We start from the raw sequence: 20,724 nt of genomic DNA on the forward strand, positions 1-20,724 counted from the left end.
AAAGTGGACCTTTTCCCACTGGTGTGTACAGAGCCTGAGGGTCTCACCACACCTACTGTTTAAGAGGATTCAAGTCTTGGAGCCCTTCTTGTGGGTTCAAGAGTGACGGACTCAGCCCACATCCGAGCAGAGAGCAACCAAGGTGCTGAGCAGTGTGGTGACTTCTATGTTGTCACAATAGCATGTGGATATTTTCAGTTTTACATAATCAGATAATGTATCTGAAGCGATTACCAATCATGACGTTTTTTTAATAACTGAGAGGCTGGGGACCAACTGGCCATTGAGGTCATTTTCCTAAAGGATTTGTGAGGACCACTGACAGGGCGGGGACAGGTCCAAGTGGAGACACACAGACTCCTGTATCCGAGCCTCTAAATCCTCCACGCAGGGCAGAGCTAGACCCTTAAACCAAAAAAGCAGAGATGGCTAATCCAGCCCCGGACCCCGTCAGGAGAGCAAAACGCCCTCCGTCCCTCCATGCAGCAGGAGAGGCCTAGAAACAAACAGCGGCAACTTGAAAAACCACCCACAGACCATTTCCCCAAACGTTTGATTGTATAAATAATTTATTTCTGTTCACAGCATCGTATATGCATATAAAAGGGAACGGGAACAGAAGAGGAGGATGATCAGGACAGAATTACAGCAGTAGAAACGCAAACAAACCAGAAGACATAGTCCCAACACCAAGACAGAGAATCTGCGAAGAGAACTGTTCTGAAACAAAACTGGCCTCCCTGTATCTATTCGGGAGCATTTCAAAAGCTCGTGGGGGAGGCCAGCTTCCCCTGCGGGGAACCCATTCATTCTCCCAAGTGCAGGAGGCATAATAAATCACTGACAGTGAGGTCGGACCCCTCCCCGGGTGACCACTCCAAGGTGGTTCGATCTGTGCTTCCTTGGCGTGGTCCGAGACAACATGGGCTATTATTAGTCAAACACTACAGGAATCAACCGAGACTCTTTAACTATTGGTTGATACACCACAGGGCTTTACTGCACAATTACTGACAGCTGACTGCACCCTTAAGTATTGAGAATGCAAAAAACAAACTCATTTCGCATCACCTGTAAAGCAAGACGGGATGTGAACAGTGATCTTGAACCTAAGTCTGGGTAACACGAGAAAGTTACAGTATTTGGCATCTGCAATGTCACAAAATAAATATATTATTCTCTCAAGAGTGTGGAACTACCAAAATGTCAAAGTGCTTAAGAAATTGTTGCATGTGAAGAAAATAAAGAAAGATGGATTTTTTTTTTAATAATTCTATACAGAATCTTCAGATGATGGGGCCAGCCCATTCAGAAACCAGTGACTATGCTGTCGGTACGTAAACTGAAATCTTGCAGGCTTGTCAACGCTGCTTAGCTATTGTTTCTCTACTGAGTTTCTACAAAAAGACCAGCATCGGAGGGGTACCAAACACATCAACAAAAGAGAGAAGGAAGCTGGGCTGCTAGGTTTCTCCTTTTCAAATATTTCATAGAATTGGGTTTCAAGCAGGAAGCCAGGACGTCTACCTCTGGTTCTTAACTTAACTTTCTGAGTGCAACGGACCATAGGCATGGATTTATAATTTGACTAACCCACATACTCACATATGATCATGTCCATTTTCTAAAGGCCTCCTTCACAAAAAAATTTAAAACGGTGGTGGGAGGGGGAGAGGAAACTTATTCTATCTGTAAACATGGCTTCAAAGAAGAAATAAAAATCAAACAGTAAGTTTAAACTTCCCTTTTGATACTGTGTTTCGGGGTAAATGACAGCTTCTGCAAACCAAGACTCAGTCCTGATTATAAAGGATTTTTTAAATTACATTATTAAAAATAGGTATTTCTTCTTCTTTCGCTTTATCTTATTTCCAAAGCCTCTTTCAAGTAAACTGTGAGGAGCCTGAGAACAGGTGACCATTACGTCACACGCTCTTTATCTCAGGCACTCACTGTGTCCGCATTTGCTCTCCGGCCAGTTCCCGTAAGAATGAATCAGGAAGGACCTCCTTGTGCTTTTCCCTCGCCTTTAAATCCATGCAATGAGGTCGGCTTTTGCAACAAGGTGGGCTTTTTTTTTTTTTTGGTGCGTGACATCAAATACTCCAATGAGACGTCTGTCATGAGAATACTTAAAGCAGATAGGCCACCATGAACCAAATTAGAAATTTGACATGTCGCCACTTGCAGTGTAAAGGGATCTAAGAGGGCAGAGCCAAGTCTTTTTTCCTAAATCAGGTATTTCTAAGGTGAGTATTCATTCGTAGCAGATTAAAAAAAGAAAGAAAGAAAACATGTCTGAAAAGCAAAACCCATCATCAAGCGGTCTTGCAAGAGACATCCCGTGCAAAAACCAGCTTGTAATTCAGCACACATCTGCCGCTGGTGTGCTGCCACAGACCACTCAGTAAGGCTGGCTAAGAGAATTCAAGACTCCACACATATGGGTCTAGGAATGTATGCCGATTAGGCAGCAGAGGGAGGTCCCCGCATCTACACACTCACACCCCATCCAGCAATGACGTCAAGAGCCTTACCCTTTAAACACCTTTACCTATCCTGCAAACAGTAAATGCATCATTGGCCACCACCTCCAACAGTTTTTTTTTTTTAATTTTTATTGGTCTCTTTGTATGATAATGACCTACACATGGACAGGGTCCAAACCATCTGGAAGATGTCTGATTCCAGGCTGAAAAGCAGTTCTCCACAAAACTGGTCTTCCGTTGCTACCACAAAGCACCAGGAAAGGGGCATCTTCGAGGCCATTCCCCCGCCGCTGAGGCCAGCGCAGTGCCCCGTGCCTTCAGGCTGCCTGCCAGCTGTATTGTTCCAGGCAGCCCTCTTATGGCCCAAACCACCAGCTCATTTGGGCCCAGAGCAGGACAAATGAATTTTCACAGGGGCCTGCCCTGTGACATAAAATCATCCAGCTTTCACAGCCCATGAATGCAAGGGGAGGCTGTTCCCCCAGCACCTCCCATTGTCATCATGCCCCCAGATGGGGACTCCCGGGGATCTGGGAACTGCATACCTCAGGTAACTCACAGGTGCGATCCCGAGTGAGGGCGGGGTAGCCTGAACTTCTGGCCCTGCTGGAGGAGGAAGAAATCGCTTTTGTCTCTGACATCTGAGCCTTCCACCTGGGCGGGGATGGCTGACGGCAGGACCTGCACGTCCACTCCCCAGCGGGCCCCCCATCCCATTAGTAGCTCTGGCGCGTTCAGACAAAAGGTCCCCTGAGCTTGGGGTGGGGGCAGGTCGAGCGCGGGGTGGCAAGTCTGCCTACATACCCAGGCTGAGTCACTAGTCCTGCATTTGGCTGCAGATTCCGCTTTAAAAATTCGAAGCATCGCTTTGGTTCGCTGTCTTTGTTCGCGGGCGCGGGTTCTCGCTCATCCATCCAGCCTTTCATTCATTCATTCCCGACTCGCTCGCTCGCTCCCCCCTCGCTCCAGAACGCTGCCCGGCGCATTACCGCTTCTTCTTCTGCTTGAGGGACTTCCTGCGTTTCAGGATCATCTCATAGAGCTTGTCCATGCCCTCGGTGAGGCCTTCGCCGATGATGGCGCACGCCGGCTGGACGTGGTAGGTGGTGGCCGGGATGAGCTCGTGCAGCGCCAGCTGCTTCTCGATCTCGGCCACTGGCAGAGACTTGGGCAGATCCTGCTTGTTGGCGATGACCAGCAGCGGCGTGCCCTGGTTCTCGGCGAATTTAGTCACCTTGTGCAGCTCCGTCTTGGCCTCCTCCAGCCGGTCCACGTCCACCGAGTCCACCACGTAGATGATGCCGTCCGTGCAGCGGCTGTAGGACTTCCACAGCGGCCGCAGCTTCTCCTGGCCGCCCACGTCCCAGAAGTGGCAGCTGATGCCCTTGGCTGTGCCGTTGCTCAGCTTGATCTTCTCCGTGTTGAAGCCGATGGTGGGCACCGTGTTCACGAATTCGTTGAACTTGAGCCGGTAGAGCACCGTGGTCTTGCCGGCCGAGTCCAAGCCCAGCATGACGATGTGCAGGGACTGGAAGGCCGAGATGTTGGAGGAGATGTTGCCCATGGCTCCTCGCTGCGGCGCCGGCCACTGCGGCTGCGGCGGGAGGGCGCCGCCCCCCGAGCAGTTACGGGCCCGACGCGGCCGGGCGCACCTGGGCCCCGCCTGCCGCCCTCCGCCGCGGGCACCGGCCCGGCCTGAGCGTCCCCGGGGCGCACGGCTGGGCGCGCTCAGACGCCGCGGTCCCCGCGCCCGCGCCGGCCGGGCATCGCGTCTCTCGGCGGGCTTTTGTCTCCTGCGAAGCCGCCTCCGCGGCCGCGGCGCGGGATGCTCGCGCCCGGCGCCCGCCCCGGACCCGGGCTCGCTCTGCGGCTTCCTCGGGCCGCGCCCCCGCGCTCCGGCCGCTGCCCGGGCTCCTCAAGGCGGCCGGCTCTCCCCACGCCGAGCGCTCGCCTCTGCCTGGGCGGCGCCGCGAGGCCGCTCCCGCTGCCGGGGCGCGCCTCGGAGGCGCAGGCGGGGCGCGGGCTTTCCCCGGGCGTCGCTGCCGGCGCGGCCGCCTCGCTGTCCCCGCAGTCCCCGCGCCGCCGCCGCCAGCCTGCAGCGGCGGGAGGGCGCCCGGCTCCGCCCCCTCGCGGGCCCCGCCCCCTCGCGGGCCCCGCCTCCCCCGCGGCCGAGGTCGGGCGTGGACCTCCCCGCTGCGCGGCTGATTTCGCGCCCTTAGGAGCTTTCAAAATCGCTCTCGGCGTCCCCTCCCGCGCCGCGCCCAGACAATGGGCCCCGAGCCGGCTCTTCCTCCCGGGCCCACTGACGCATCCTGTAAAAATAGCTCCCGGCTCCCGGAACTCCCCGCCCCCGAGCCCAGGGCGGCAGAGTGCCGGCGCGGACTACAGCCCTGGGCGGCGCAGCCGGCCTCGGGGAGAGGGTTCGGGAGTCCCGGCCCTGCGGGCTTCGGCGCGGTCCGGAGTCCAGGGCGAGGCGGGCTAGGGCAGCTCTGCGGGAGGGGCTGGGGAGCGTCGGGGTGGGGGTGAGAGTGCCCCGCTGGGGAGTGAGGGCGGTGGGTCAGGTCCCCCGACCCCCAGGAGAGGGAAAGGAGGGCGCTGGCCGAGGTGCGCCGGCCCGGCGCGCTTTCACTCTCCTGCCCTTTGCGGTATCCCGGACCCTGGCCCTCCCTGATGCCCTGGCTCGCTTCCCTGCCAGATCTCCAGGGGGTTCCACCGGGCCACCGGCGCGCTGGGGGCCCAGGCCTGTGCCCAGGGCTCCCTGGAGGCCTAGCTTTCTCTTCCTGGTGCCAGCGGTGGGTCCCTCCCAGTCTGCCATGGGGGCACAAGGAGACCTGTCGGCCCCAGATAACTCTTACAGCTCACTAGCCCCGGACAGCCTCTCTGGTGCCTTATTTCCACCGGCTCTGCTGACATCACAGGTCCAGTGTCAACATCTCAGCAGGGCACCCTCTACCACCCTACTTTGAGAACTGGGAACCTCCTGCCCACAGGCACACCACTCCTCCTGCGCCTGGCTCTCCAGACGCACTACGGGCTGAAACAAAATGTAGCTTGGGGTCCGTGGCACTACAGGTAACAAACACAGACGCCGGGTGCCAGGTTTCCATCTCCCCTCACTAGGGTTTAGTGGTCTTATTCTGGTTTTTAAATGCATAACAAAGGCTCACCCTCTCTGGATGAGGAGGAAACTGGGGGTGCCTTAGGGATTCACACAGACCTGGCGCTGAGCTGCTCTCAGCAAAGGCAGCAAAGGCGGAATGGACGGTGGCTTCTTCCCAGCTCCAGCTTATGAGGCAGAAAGATGGAAATAGGGGTGGAAATGAAAATGATAATCATTTATGAACAAAACCCAGAATTTCATAGAAATACTTTCCTTTACCACCTTCCGTTCCCAAGCTGTGATGAAATAGGTGACTTTGTTGGGACTAAACCATGTGAGAAGATCCCGTGCACACAGTAGGAGAAGCCATGCCTTCTTTGAAACTCCCCTGGTGACAGCAAGCTTTGTTGCCATCCGCCCTCCAGACTAGTTCCAGGGCTAGAAGTGGCCTTGCAGATCATTCTGTGCCGCCCGCAATATGAGGAAACCAAGGCCCAAGTGCTGTGACTTTGCCGAGGTGGAATCTACACGCAGACCGCCTCTTCCAAGCCCAACGGTTTTCATGCCAAGGGCTGAGGGCCTGCGTGCCCTCTCCCACGCCACACCCCACCCACACACTATTTTAATTTGATGGGGCAGGAAGTTGTAAGCAACCTGAATTCAGTTATGAAAGACAGAAATTCAAGTCAAATTGAGCTGGATAAAAATGGAAATATAGTCACTGACATAATGGAAAAGTTCACGATTAGGGTTCTGTTCAGGTATGGCTAGATCCAGGAGCTCAGAAGAAGTCTTTAAAGCAGGTCTCTCTCCATCTCTCTTCTGTTTTCCTCTATATCGATCAGTTTTCATTTTGGTTATTGGGAACCCTGGGAAGACAGGCTTTTGTGTTTTTGGAGTGATTTTCCTGGCTGTCTTCAAGACCTGTCCCATAGAGAGCCACCTCCTCGTAGGCTGTTTCTGCTCCCTCCTTCCTCTGTGCAACACACAGGGGCTAGGCTGGGTGGCAGCTCGAGATGGGACTTGGACTAGTAGCCTGGGACCCAGGCATCTGCAAAAAGACAGACCAGACTGGTACCCTCTTGATCTGACTCCCATAAATATCTTAACGTTGGACTCCTTTCCTTTACTTGCATCTACCACCTCCCTCCCCACCTCCCCACCTCCCCACCGGGTCAGGTCTTGCTTTTATTTTAAGCATGGTAGGAGGGAGATAGTTGAGTGAAACACCCGACGTGCTTTCTTGGTGCTGTCCTGATTACTGCCAGCGTGGCTTTGACGGCAGCCCCTACTCTTTGCACCCCCGTGGTGGGGTTAGTAATGAAGGGCTGTCTGTTGTCCAGTAGAAAAATGCAGATTAAGAGACATTAATAGAGCCTTCCAGAACAGGGCCATTAAACAGCAGCTCCCCGTAACTGAATAGCAACAGCGCTACAGTGTAATTTCACTCACCAGGTGATAAAGTTGAATTTAGAGCTGATAATTTAACTTCTAACATGTAAAAAAAATGTCATCTAGCTGAGTCAACTTTCCTTCCAGTATGAATTTCAGTTCAAAAACACTGAAATTATGAAAAGGAAAGAAATGTTTACCACGATGTCAGAAATGCAAGGCCCACTTTGCACCGCGGACGTGGTGTCACGGCCAACGGCCCAGGCTGTGTAGACGGACTGGGTGGGGCTGTTCATCTCCCACCGCGTTCTAGCCACGTGGCAACACCCGAGGTTACCGTGTCTCAAGCTCCCGATCTCTAAAATGTATCTCCCACAGGTGGTGGTTGTGAAGATGAAATGCAGTGATACCCGTCAAGCGTCGGGCACAGTGCCTGGCACCGAGGAAGCAGTTAAAGGTTGGCTGTGATACCTGCAAAGAAACCGGGTTTATAATGGACACAGTCACCGGAGTCCTGATGGTCTCCCAATGGGCAAGCGTTCCGCTGAGTGAAAAACCCTGGCTGTGGTGTGTCGCTTTCTTCCTTTACATTAACCAGAATAAAACGTTTCCCAAAGAATAACACACCTTGTGCCTTACCTGAGATGAATTTCACTTCCAGCAGCAATATGTCCTTTCTCTTCTCTTCCACATCAAGATGACTCCACACCCAGAAAAGAACTCAGTGAGTTCAGGTAAGCAGGATGCACTCACTTGGCGGTGATTTTGAAATTGTATCCTAAGAGATCCTCTTTTCCCCTCCCCACCCTTTAATGGCTTAGAAATGAGGTGTGCCACCAATTCAAGTGACTTTTGAGTGGCTCCAGCGAAGAGAGCAATATATTCCATTGTTACTGTCTGCTTTCAGAAGGTTAACGACATAAAATGCAAAGGGGAGCCTCCCATCCAGGGCTGCGTGTGGATCAGGGTGAGTATGAGAACAGGGGCCTGTGTGTGCACAAGCACGCATAGACTGTGTGTGATGACTTGCCTTTTCTAACTGGATCCCTGGGTTCAGGTTCACGGCCCCCGGGCTTCGCTGTTGTGATGCAGGAGTGCCCTCTACTGAGCTTCTTGTATAATAGCTGAAGAGGCAAATTTGCCTAGTGCCTAGGAAATGTCCAGCCCACACATACTGCACGAATGAATGAATGCGTGACTGCCTAACCTGGTTCTCTCGAGCCGTGGGACTAGATCTCTTGGAGCCCCACTTGTGAAATGAGCAAGTGCTTCTCTGTGAGGCTCAGGTGCAGGCTTGGGTCTTGTCTCCCATGCAGAACAGGAGCGGGTATTTGCCAGGAGAGAGGACCAGGAGCAAGAAAGGGAGTTACCAGGAAAGCTGTTCCAAGAATCACAAATGAATGGGAGAGAGGAAACCGCCATCCAGGAAACGCCGCTGAGATAAGAGATTGGAAGAAATCAATGTTTGCTTCTAGCTCAGAAGGCAGGCACCATAACCGGAGAGGGGGCCAGGAGTCCAGAATAAAGGGGGCCAACTGGACAGAGGAAGAACGAGGCTGGACACAGCTGAAGCCGGGTGGTCAGGGATTGAAGCTCTCTATCTGGTGGGAGGGTTTCCTAAATGAAGACCCCCCACACACACTCCCAGAGTCCCGGGGAGGCTGGACACAGGATCTATTCCTCTATTGTCCATTGTCTCATCACTGGAGGAGCCCCTGCCCCAGAGGACACGCAGAAGGGACTAAAAACACCAGTTCCAAGGGGAGTTTTGTGGATGGTGGATGACGCAGTAGGTTTTGGTGGAGACAAGTGCGCATCTGTGGTGCCTGCGGGCCTCATTCAAGTGGTCTGAAGCCTGGAAATATAAAAGGACCCACTTTTAATGTATACGACCTCCCCCTTTCCCCTTTGGGAACCATCTGTTTGTTCCCTGCGTCTGTGAGTCTGTTACTTCTTCGTAAATACATTTAACTGTAGTGGTTTTTACATTCCCCATATAAGCGATATCATATATTTGTCTTTCTCTGACTTACTTCACTCAGTATGATATGTGCCAAAGAATCTGACAAAAAAATGTGTAACTGAATCACTTTGCTGTACACCTGAAAGTAACATAATACAGTAACTTAACTATACTTCAATTAAAAAAAAAGGGGTCTATTACTCTATTGTCCATTCAAGTTCATGGTTTTAGTGAAGAAACCAGCAAAAAATATCCCAGTTCAGATGGCCTTAATTCTGATTTTTGTGAAACAACAAGACTGAAACAATTCAAGTTCTCATTTTTCCAACAACCACTACAACAAGCATTCAGTGGAGTTTGCTGTTTGGGGCAAAAAAATAGCTAAAGGCTTTTATCCCCCCCCCCCCCCGTCATTCCAGCACTCATGATCAATGGCCGATCGCTAGCATATGTCTGAGACAGGTATGACAGTCTAGAAGTCTTTCTTATTTTCTAGAATTCCATTTCTAGAAATATCTTTCCTGTCAATATTCTTTTCAGATAAGATTTGTATATAAGATGGTTTTAAGTCTCTCCTTAAAACTTCAGTTTCACCTCTTAGGTGAACTCTTTTCAAGGACACGAAGGCCCGATGTGTTGGAGCTCAGGACTTCGCACGACTGAAATGATAGGAAATCCTCACTTCAGTGGCAGTGTGCGAAGAGTGGGCGGCGGGTGGGGGAAGAAAAAGCTTGGTATGCAAAAGTTATTTCTGATTCCTTTACTAATTCAATCACTGTGATTAAATTCCTCCTCAGATAGCTGCAGGGAAGGAAGAGAAAGAAACAGGTCATAGTAACTACAGGTGACTGGAGCTCTGCACCAGGAAGCGAATTTGATGGAAACGTGGGTTCCTTTCACCCCACTTTCCCCGCCTCCCCAGGTGAACTGAGATGCCTATTATTCCCATTTAATTAAAACCTAGTTGGCCAGACCTAAGAGAGATGGAAACAATTGTGCTTTTGTGCCTCTGTCAAGCCCTGTGGGCGGCGAGTCTGCTGGGTGTGTCGCCAGCTCTCCCTTTGTCTGCTGTGTGGTCACTCAGGATGGCTCTACCCTTTTAATACAACGGCTGGCTTCTGGGGGCCCGTCCTCTGTGTGAATACTGCACAAGTGTCAGAATAAAGTTCCTTGGCTTCTTGCTGCTTCTCTTAGAGGCATAGCCACGTAAGACTCCTGTTTCCCCCTTCTGAGTTACACTGTGCTTCTGTAATCTAACACTTCGCTCCATTAGTCATAGAAAATCTTTCTTGCTCCAGCCTCCTCCAGTCGCCTAAATCTGCCTTCCTAAGGTCACTGGGGACAAGAGGAAAAATCCAAGGCTTTTGGGTTCCCTTCTTACTGGGATTTTCAATGGATCCTGCTGGCTGCTCCATGCTGCTTAAAATTTTTCTCTAAGAAGACCAGCTGGCCTGGTTAAGCGGCAAGACTTCCGGCTCCACGTGCTGCCCCAGAAAAGCAGGGCTGACTCATGCTGGTGGCCGTCTGGGAAGGAGATGCTCACAGGCCCAGAGGCACATCACTTGCCAGGACCTCCAAACACAAGTCCCAAAACCATGCTCCCCTCCCCTCCCCCGATCATGGCCTCCCCTTGCCCTCATCAGTCATCTGTCCGCAGAAGGCTGGTGGCCCCCGTGGTGGGTCTTGGACCTTCTCCTCCTCTTGGCTCACGGTAGTTAGCTCCATCCCCTCTCATGGTGTCTTAGTCTCTATCCCTGCCAACACTGAGTAGGGAACTCAGAGCTCTCTCTCTATATATTCTGCACCAGATTATTGTGCAAGCACAGCCAACCAGCAGCAGATAATAGACAAATCCTTCTTCCCTTCTGTCTGCTCTCTTCCTACATCGAGTCAACCAGAGTCCAGATAATTCTATTTTGAAATAGCTCTTAGAATTACAACTGTGAGCCCTTTTAAATCACATCTATTGTTCTTTCTTCCATTCAGGACAATTGCTTTTATTTATGTCTTTGATGAATATGGTATTCCCTTCTAGTTTTGCAGGTGGCAAGGAGCAAACTTCACCAGGCTCTGCCTCTGTCCCCTCTGCTTGCATCCCTGGGGAAGAGGGCAGCCAGCCCGGTGGACCAGAGCCCAGTACTTCCCTGGGTTAGATTTCACTTCATCAGTGACGGGATGAGCCCCCAGGTGTAGATTTAGTGTCTGTCCCTACCTGTCACAGGTCAGCTCTGGGGAATCGGCCTTCTTACATTCACAGGTAGAGAAGGTCAAGCCCCACTTACATCCTTGGCCTAAGTTGCTTTCTCCAATCTAGCTTTTACCATGGAGTTCCGGCCAAAGACGGGAGATTGGTCTCTAGCATGTTCCCAGCTTAATAAAGCGACACTACCTGGTCCACAAGGGGAGATGATAAGCCAAGGGCTTCAGGCCACAAAACCCAATTCTCAACCCCTAACATGACCCTGGAGAACACCCCAGTAAACTCTGGGTCCAAATAGAGTGTGAGGAGACATGGCCTCCACATAAGAATCGAGAAAACACCAAGGATAGAAGAGACCCAGATACAGAGTCTCCAAGATAAGACAAAAGGTTTCCTGGAGCAAAAATAAAGGCACAGGGAAGTGAATTCAGTTCCTCTTTTTCCTTGTTTTTTGGTATTTCCACTCTAATCAAAGACATCGCCCGTCTCATGGCGGACCCAGCCCTTCGTTCGTAGTAGAGCTGGCTTTTCTCTCTCGAGGAACTCATGTTCAAGAGTACTAAGCTGGAAGTGACTAAATAGTCACTTTTTAGTGATTAGGTAGGACACGCAACGCAACGTTCAGAAGGTACAGAGGGCTTTTCAGTGGAAAAGCAGTCTCTTTCTTGCTCTCCCCGCTTCCCCAGCCCCAGCTCCTTTCCTCAGAGGTAACTGCAGTTACCAATGGCTTCTATCTCCTTTCAGATATTGAATTAGCCTTTTTTCAAGCTATACCTTCGAGAAAATGTGTTTATGCTTCTCAACACTCCCAGGCAAAGAAGGCAAAGAGAGACATAAATTATTCTGATTACAGGTAGCCCCGAAGAGCTAAAATACGGCCATGGAGCTGATGCTTCATGTACCTGGAGCACCAGGTAAGCTACTCCAGAGAGCGACCACGAGCTTACCGGAGAAAGGGAGAAGCTATCAGAGCTCTCCAGCCCCTCCCAGACCCAGAGCCCAGAGGGGCTTTTGGTCCCAAGAGCACCTGGGTGCTAGGATCACTTGGTGACACCCCTGGGACACCCATGCCTTAGGCCTCAGCCTTCCCGTGGTGCCACTGGACACCTGCCATCCAGAAGACTGAGCTTCACTCCATCCACCTCGGCTGCTGTCCTGACGACTAGCCAGCCATTCGGAAGCCCCTCTCCCTGTCTCCTGCATCTGGACCTACAGTGGCTGGTCACGTCTCGTCAGTCCCGGATGCAGCCCCAGTTTGTCTGAGTTACGACGGTCTGGCGCATATGGACAGAGCAAGGCTCCTGGAAACGGTAGCTCCAGAGACCAAGCCAGCAGTTTTCCAGCCTGGGATGGCTTAGGATGAACAGATAAAGAAAAACAAAAGCAAAGAAATGAGAATAAATTTAATTTCTGTGATTGAATTCTAGCTTATTTATGTAGTATTTCTTAACTTAATTTCCAGCCTGCTGCTCATGGACCATGTCTTTGTTATGATTTTATCTAGTGCTAAGTGGGCAAAGTAACTGGATAAAAACAGTCCTAGGTTCTTCCTTGCCAAAGAAGTCATAAATTAAGATATAAAAATTTGACTTCAGAGCAGAGTGATGATTCAGGAAATCAGGGTTAATGTCATACGCAGCCATAAATACAAGGAGTTGGCTGAAGACAGGCTCCTTCCCTGGAAAATTGTTTGTACTAGCTGGAAACTGGGATGCCCATCTGCAGCAGAATTATTAAACAATCTAAGCTACTTCCACGCAGTCAAAAACTTCAGAGCTACAAAAATCAGTGAGATAGTGGGGGAGGGTATAGCTCAGTGGTAGAGTGCGTGCTTAGCAAGCATGAGGTCCTGGGCTCAATCCCTGTACCTCTATCAAATAAATAAATAAATAAATAAATAAATAAATAAATAAGCCGAATTATCTCCCCTCCTAAAAAAAAAATTGTTTTTAAAGATTTAAAAAAAAGCAGTGAGATAATTAGTGTGTGTTGATATGGTTACAATCCCCAGATATTAATAACTAAAAGAAACATAGTATACAAATGGCCCCAGCTCCATGAAAAATTGTGTTTCTGTATACATGTATATACACATATGTGTATATGTATGCATGTGTATCATAGATATAGATACAGATATATGCTATGTATAGAGATTTTCCAAAAATATGCTATTGATAGTGGTTATCTCTGGACAGTGGAACAGAGTATGTGGGATGGAAAAGAGACATGTTTCATTGTATTCCTTCTGGACTGTTTGAATTTGCTTTCCATGTGCATGAAAATAGTATTTTCATCATAAAAAAAGTCCAAAAAACCCACTTAGCTAATGAATGCATTCACAAAAAGAAAAAAATGCCTCCATATATAGGCAGGTTTTAAAAAGCCCTAAATTCTCTACTGCATTCTAGGAAGGATTAAAATAAATATGACAAATGTCCAGAGAGTGAATTACCACACCAGCAAACGTCAAATGTCCATAAATAAGTGATTCGTGTTCAGCTGCATGAGATATAAAAGTCGCCTCCAAGCAAGACTGAGATATGGGGCTTGGGAAGCGTTTCCAGGGGCAAATTTATGGAAAGCATCATTTTTGTCTAGAGCCACTGTTCTGCTCCCTCAAGGTCAGGCTGATAAGGTTAAATGTAACGTTAACGTTTCGAAGTGCGCTCCAGAGGAGGTGGACCCACAGAGTGATTTAGCTCTTCTGAAACCTTTAACCTTTCAGGAAAGGGTTATGCCCCCAACATTCCAAGTTCTTTGCAAGCTTTGAAATGATTCTCTCCAGGGCTGACCCTGAATGGGAAACAATGCACTGAAATGCACCCAAGATAAGGGAGACATTTTGTGCTATTACTTAAAAATTAAGAATCCTTCCTTCCGCTGTGTGCGCATGCAAATTATCTTTCATAATGACATTTAATCTGCATATCATTAACACTTTATTCTGTGAAAGCCACGGAGAAGTAGCTTCCCGACAGAGTTTCCAAAAGGAGCAGGAGAGGTTTACACGAGGTTTTTCCAGGCTTTCTGTGATCATCTGGGCAAAAACAAACAAACGCAGAGGTGTGAGAAGAGCAGGCGAGGAGGCAAAGTTGGGTCTTACGGTTTGCAAGTGGTTCACGGACACGGGGGCAGTTGCCTGTGCAGAAAGGGTGGATGCTCTTCGTGTGTCAGACCCCATCACCCCCGACACGGGTGCTGTATATGCTGCCAGACGTGTACGATCGCAACAGACACCCGGTGCCCCTTGTGGAAGTAACATTTTCCTAAAGAAATGATCCTTCAGATCATTTTTAATTTGACTTCTTAGCAAAATTGTATGAGGAACTGAAAGGTGTAGAATGAAACACTGTTATTCGGGGAACGGTGGAATCTGGCCGGGTCGTTGGTTATACCTGGTATTGATCACCCCAAGCTGACCCCTGCCCTCTCCACAACCATGTCAGTAAACTCATTACTTTTTTTTTTCAGAACTCTATAAAAACGGAAGTTAAAGAGCTTAGCAGATTTGATTTACCCAGGGTTTGAGTGTAATTTGTCTATTTTTCTCATTCTAGAAACTTCTGCCACAGTACAATACATCAAATGGGGCTGATCTAACAAAGTCAGGCAATTCTCCCAAGTCCCCGGTGCCTCCTGCCATCTTATCATTAAGTTGCTGACACCACCATTTCTTCTGAATTTTAGAGTTTTTTTTCCCCCCTTTCCTTTTTTGGGGAAGCCATTCTCCTAACAAACACCCTCTGCAACAGAGAATTATTTTTTTTTTCATCCTGTGTTTAGGCTGCTTGAAATGGAGCTGGGTGTCTGTATAATCCGAGAAGTCGGCACTGAAGTGAGCACCCATCAGGAGTAACAATATAAGGAGGCAAAGAACATTATTTCCCACATGATGCTGTACACAGAAGTTGACACACTGTAACTGAGTATACTTCAATTAAAAAAAAGAGAGAGAGTATTACTTCCATAGTTAATGTTGTTTCTTTAAATTCCCTGGACCTTTATTTTTCTCCTCCTTAAGTTACTTCTTGCGAAAAAAGCTGCCTTCCTTGTTACATGAATTACTGAGTGTAAAATGTTCCCTTTGTGTCGGATGCAAATGAAAGCGGCTGCACATGTCAGTCTGTGGGGGATGAACCGCCCTGCCCTTGTTCACGAATGTCTGTGTAGATTTGAGTTGAAGATGCCCGACCACTGAACATCTGAGCATGAGTGACAATGGGGGAGGAGACGTTTACAACATGTGACGACATGATCCTCTACTCGGGAAGTTTACTGTCGGGTTGAGGAGTTAAATAAATAAATAAATACATCCCTTTCATTTCTCCTCTCGTTGTTTGTCCGTCTTCTCATTTACCACCCCCACCTCACTCTTTCCTTTTTTCCAAATTTCCTGTTCCTTTCTGTCTTTCTTCCCTGTCCTCTTCTGCTCTGCTAATATCATTCATTAACCAGGGGAATTAATCTGGCACCACAGGGGTATTTAGGGCCAAAGAATGGGCCCCTGCTGTTTGGGGTTCGGCAGTCCTGTTGTCTCCTGAGTCCCTGTCCTCCACCCACCGCTGTCATCAAATGCACCCTCTCTCACGTTCCCTGGAATGCTTGTAATGGTCCCAGCCTTACGAGCCCTTCTCTCCCACCGCCCTCAAGCAGCAGCCCGTGGGACACAGCTAAACCAGTCATCAACCTCCACATCCAACTCAACAAGGAAAAGGAGGCCCTGCAGACAGGTGAATTGGAAAACTTCCTGGTCCCCAGCCCAGGGTCACAGGCCAGCTCTGGGCATTCTTGCTGCTGCGTGAGGTGGTACAATCGTCAGTGGACACTCACTAGACACGTCTGCTCCAGAGTCACAACGTGATGGTCCATGTTTGCAATACAGGAAAGCGTTCCGGTGGAATACAGGAAATGGACAAACCACCATTTCAAAGAGAAATACATGCTTTGGGGAAATAATTCAATCAAGATTCATTCATTTCAGATATCGTTTGTGAAGGTAGGTTTTGTGTCAGGTGATGGAATTCTAAGAGACAGGCTGATTCTCAGGGAGTTTACACATTAGTGACAAAAGCGGACAACTCATCAGGGGAGGGTCACAGCGGGGTCAGTCGTAGGAGAGGTGGGCCCAGGGCAGTGTGGGTGGGTGGAAGGAAGGTGCGGGGGGTGGGGGCAGTGAGGCCACACACCACCGGGGAAGACTTCCCTCAGGTGACATCGAGGCAAAGGGCACAATTAATAGACACTTGGGGAACTGAAATATGTCATTAGCTCTCTGGTGTCTGCAGTTCTGTCCCCACATTTCCTAAATGCACTGTGGTCTCCCAGTGGTCTGGGGGCAGCCTGGTTATGAGCCTATATAAGAAGATAGAAGAGCTTTGCTTAAGAAGGGCTTTGCCCAGCATCTCAAGGAGAGGCCACTGGTACACAGCACAGAGCTGACCTGAAGGCAGAGTTGAGGAAGTCTCCTGACAAGTCCTGGTGACAACCAAATCAGGAGTTTTCTCTTGGAGAAATGGCCTGACTTCAGGTGGGAAATAAAAAAAATTATAATGTTGAAATCATACCACCCACTTCAGAGGCCAGCCTTGAAGACTTAGTGAGTCAGGGGGTAATAGTGATACTAATTCCCATAAAAAGAGCTTCCGCTAATGGAGGGACTGTTATGTGCGAGTTAATTGATCACACCTCTCAGTTACCGTGTCTGTGCTGTAACCTCAAGGATTTAACACGTCATATTTATTTTGATAATGAAATTTTGATACAACTATAATTAAAGCCCAGAAATGGGAAGCATTTAAGCATTCACTTTTACAAGTAAAAACATTTAGACTTAATGTTGAAACTTGTACCATTTTGTTCTCTATGTCTGTGAGTCTGTTTCTGTTTTGTACATAAGTTCTTTGGTGTCTTTTTTTTTAGATTCCACATATAAGTGATACCATATGGTATTTTTCTTTCCTTTTCTGGCTTACTTCACTTACAATGACGATCTCCAGTTCTGTCCATGTTGCTTCAAATGGCATTATTTTATTCTTTTTTATGGCTGAGTAGTATTCCATTATATAGAAATACCACTTCTTCATTATCCAGTCATCTGTCGATGGACATTTAGCCAGGGTGGGAAGGAATAAATTGGGAGTTGGAGATTTGCAGATACTAAACACTATATACAAAATAGATTAACAACACGTTTATACTATGTAGCACAGGAAACTATATTCAATAGCTTATAATATCCTTTAATGAAAAAGAATATGAAAAGGAATATATGTATGTATATGTATGACTGAAACATTATGCTGTTCACCAGAAATAGACACAACTTTGTAAACTAACTATACTTCAATTTAAAAAAAAAAAAAACTTGTACTATTTTGAAATAGTAGGAAACCTCCGCCTACAGCTCAAGAACTACAATCTCGGCACAAAACCAACCCGAATATTCAAGGAGAGACCTGGGCAGGTTTTTTGTTTTTTAAATGGATTAAACCTATGCAGGTAGCAAAATCAGATCAATGATTGACACCCAGGCAGCATTCATGCTCTGATCAGCAAGCAGGGGTCCAGCATGCCTGACGTGTCCCCAGGTGCATGCTGTGCAGGTCAGGGGTTACTGATGGCCCGAAACCGCATCAGCTTGTCCCACGCGTCTGTAATTACAAACGCGCATGTCCGCATCTAAAGCGCGCGCATGCGCACGTCACCCCCGGGGCAGGGTAGCCAGGCGCGCGGGCTCCGGGCTTGGAATGCTGGGGTTTTTTTCTAGCTTTGGGCGCTGTGATGGTGGGGAACTTTTCTAACCACTCTCAATCTCACCGTCCCCGTCTGTAAACAGTGCAGTATCATTCCTACATCCTGCAGCTGTTGTGAAGATCCCGTGAATAAAGTACCCAGAAGGCAGTGTAGCTGCAGGAGCGCGGGCGCCGAGTGGCCTTTGGCGGGGTGGGGGTGGGGGGTGCAGTGAGAGCTTCGCGGGCAGAGCTGCTTCCCACGCGCAGGGAGGGGGCTCGCTCTGCCCTGGGTGGTCCTGAGTTACTTACGTTTCTGCGCCGCTTTCCTCCTCTGTAATTTGGGCATAAGCATGTCTGCCGCACGTGGCCCCTTTGAGAATCACATGAATTAATCTACGCACAGGGCTTAGGAGAGGGCGTGGCACAGCCCCAGGACTCAGTAAGCGTTCCGATTACCCCAAAATATCTCCAAGACACGCTCTTCAGACATCTTGCTTTACACAGCTCCTTGCATCCAATCTGTTTCCTTCATACCAAACAGATTGATTTTTTTTAAATAAAGTAAATTAAGAGAGGGTAGTAATCCAAAGAAGGAAGAAGGAGGAGCGTTCCAACGGACACCCAGACGGGAAATGATGCTCTGGAGAGGCGAGGGGATGCGGGCAGGCACGCAGGGACCATGCAGAAGGTCTTGAAACCAGAGGTCAGGAAAAGCAAAAGGTTGAGAGAGAAAATGTCTGGACAATAGTGAGAAGCACCAGTCTGAGAATGTCCACTGCAAGACTGAGGGAGAGAAAATTCTTCTATATTATTATTGTTATTATTATTATTTACACATGATATTCTTAAAGCATCTCCTGTTTACTGTTAAAGTGGGCTCACCTACTAACTGTAAATACCTGTGGGTAAAGACCACATACCATCTTCATCTGGAATCCTTGCCTCAGGTACTTCGCAAAAGAATACCTGTAGAATAAGCGACTGAAAATTGTTCACCTGGTACCCAGAGAACTTCCAGGTGAGCGACATCAGCTGTTTTCCTTCGTATTAACAAGCAGTGTCCAAGGCAGAAGGACCCAAAAGAATTCACCCAGCAATTTCCGGTACCACTAGAAGCATCACTAGTGATCGGATCTCCAGGAGCCGTTCTGCATTCAGCATCTGCGGAGCCACGGTGGGGAAAAGAGGGCAACCTTTGCAGAAAGTCATCACGTAAGTGAAGCACAGAGCTTATCAGTGACAGAAATGGTAATAGATTCCACAACTGAGCTGCTCGAGGAATTACAACGTGAGGGGACAGATGGTGGTGCTGTCCTTGCCATGAATGGAATTCATGGGACTTGAGCCAGGACGAACCAAAGCTTCGTTGAGCGATGCTCTCGTCAACGCATCCTGCTCGATTCTCTTCAGACAAATCACATGCAGTTTGAGGATGAACATGAGTCAGCAACCAAATGGTTTAAAAGTGAATTCAAATAAAGGGCGACTCATGCATTCGTTGTGTTATCCATGGCGAAGTACTCACTGAGCATTACCTCTGTGTCTGGCTGGATTCTCATGGAGAGAGAGCAAAGGGACAGGGTCCCGCCTGCCGAGGACTTCCTCAGATAAGAACGTGGTGAAGGGGAGCTATTAGGATTGGGATATTGTTCAGGCCAGAATGGGGCTGGAACCAAATAGAGTGGTAAATAGGTAAGTGGGAGGAATATAGAGACATCGTGTTTTAAAATATGCATAAATAATTTGAAATGGATGGGATATTTGCAAGGAGGTGCTAAGATGGGAACAACCCAATGAAAGTTCAGAACAGGAAAGAGCAGAGGAAGCAGGAGAACAGAACAGTCTGGCTGAAATAAAGAGGTCTTATGCAATAATGTAATTAGCAGATATCAGTGTTTTCAGTGAAGATATTACACAAATTTTTAAAAATACTCACACATATAAAGGCTATAAGGTCAGATTTTTTAGAACGGCATGTGACGGGTGCCTAGAAGAATGGAAATGAGTTACCTTCATGGAGCAACAATTTTACTTGAAAATTTGAGGGGAAACACATTTTTAAAAACAGGTAAGTTATATTGAGGAATGTACAATTTTCAATAATTTTTATGGTGAAACACAAAACTTGTCACAGCACCTTCAAATCCCAGACCCCTGGGGTCTGTGTTTATTCTCCTCAGCTGCTAGGGTAGTTCAATGGGAAAAAATCTGAAGAGTCCAGTTTTAATGTGTTTTCTCTATTCCTAAATATTCTGTTTAAAATTTTCACTTACAGTAATCTGTAAATATCACTCTTGGCAGTAGAATGAGTATGGCCGAGAAGGTGACAGTATTTGATGTTAACCCAAATAAGACTTAACTGAGGTCTTGGTACCTCTGCTGGGAACTTAATTATCATTTTTTAATGGTTGTAGCTTGAATATAAGAGCTGCTTCAAGGAAAGCTATCTAAACGACTTGCGACTTTTCAAGAGCGAAAGTCTCACCAACAAGAGCTGACATTAAAGTACGCTAAAGTCACTGATTTGGAGAATGATGAGGATAAGATACTGGATGCTCCAAGTTCTCCATCTGTAGCTGTGGTCAAGCTAAGAATGTATTGACTGGTGAAATGGGGTGTTGGACTGGTAGGTCAGTTCAGCGTAAAGTAATCTGAATAGTTTTGGAAATAATTAGATTAGTTCAGGGATTTGGGGGTAGAGGGGCCCCTAGCAATGTTCCTCAAAGTTCATTGTAGACAGAAGTCACCTGAGATGCTTGTTAAACACACAGATTCCTGGCATCCATCCCACAGATTCTGATGCAGTCGGTTTGGGAATATGCATGTTTTCATCAGCATTTCAGGGG

The 20,724-nt window shown here is 48.3% G+C and overlaps 1 protein-coding gene across 1 annotated transcript; it reads right to left on the minus strand.

Annotated features, from left to right (window-relative positions):
* Positions 1-551: 551 nt before the first annotated feature.
* Positions 552-4,586, minus strand: ARL4C (ARF like GTPase 4C). The gene has a single exon (XM_010948159.3). It carries the CDS (start codon positions 4,051-4,053, stop codon positions 3,475-3,477), a length of 579 nt encoding a protein of 192 aa, XP_010946461.1. The 5' UTR covers positions 4,054-4,586; the 3' UTR covers positions 552-3,474.
* Between the last annotated feature and the right edge of the window lie 16,138 nt (positions 4,587-20,724).

The sequence above is a fragment of the Camelus bactrianus genome, chromosome 5 (assembly GCF_048773025.1).
Source record: "Camelus bactrianus isolate YW-2024 breed Bactrian camel chromosome 5, ASM4877302v1, whole genome shotgun sequence".
Lineage (NCBI taxonomy): Eukaryota > Metazoa > Chordata > Mammalia > Artiodactyla > Camelidae > Camelus > Camelus bactrianus.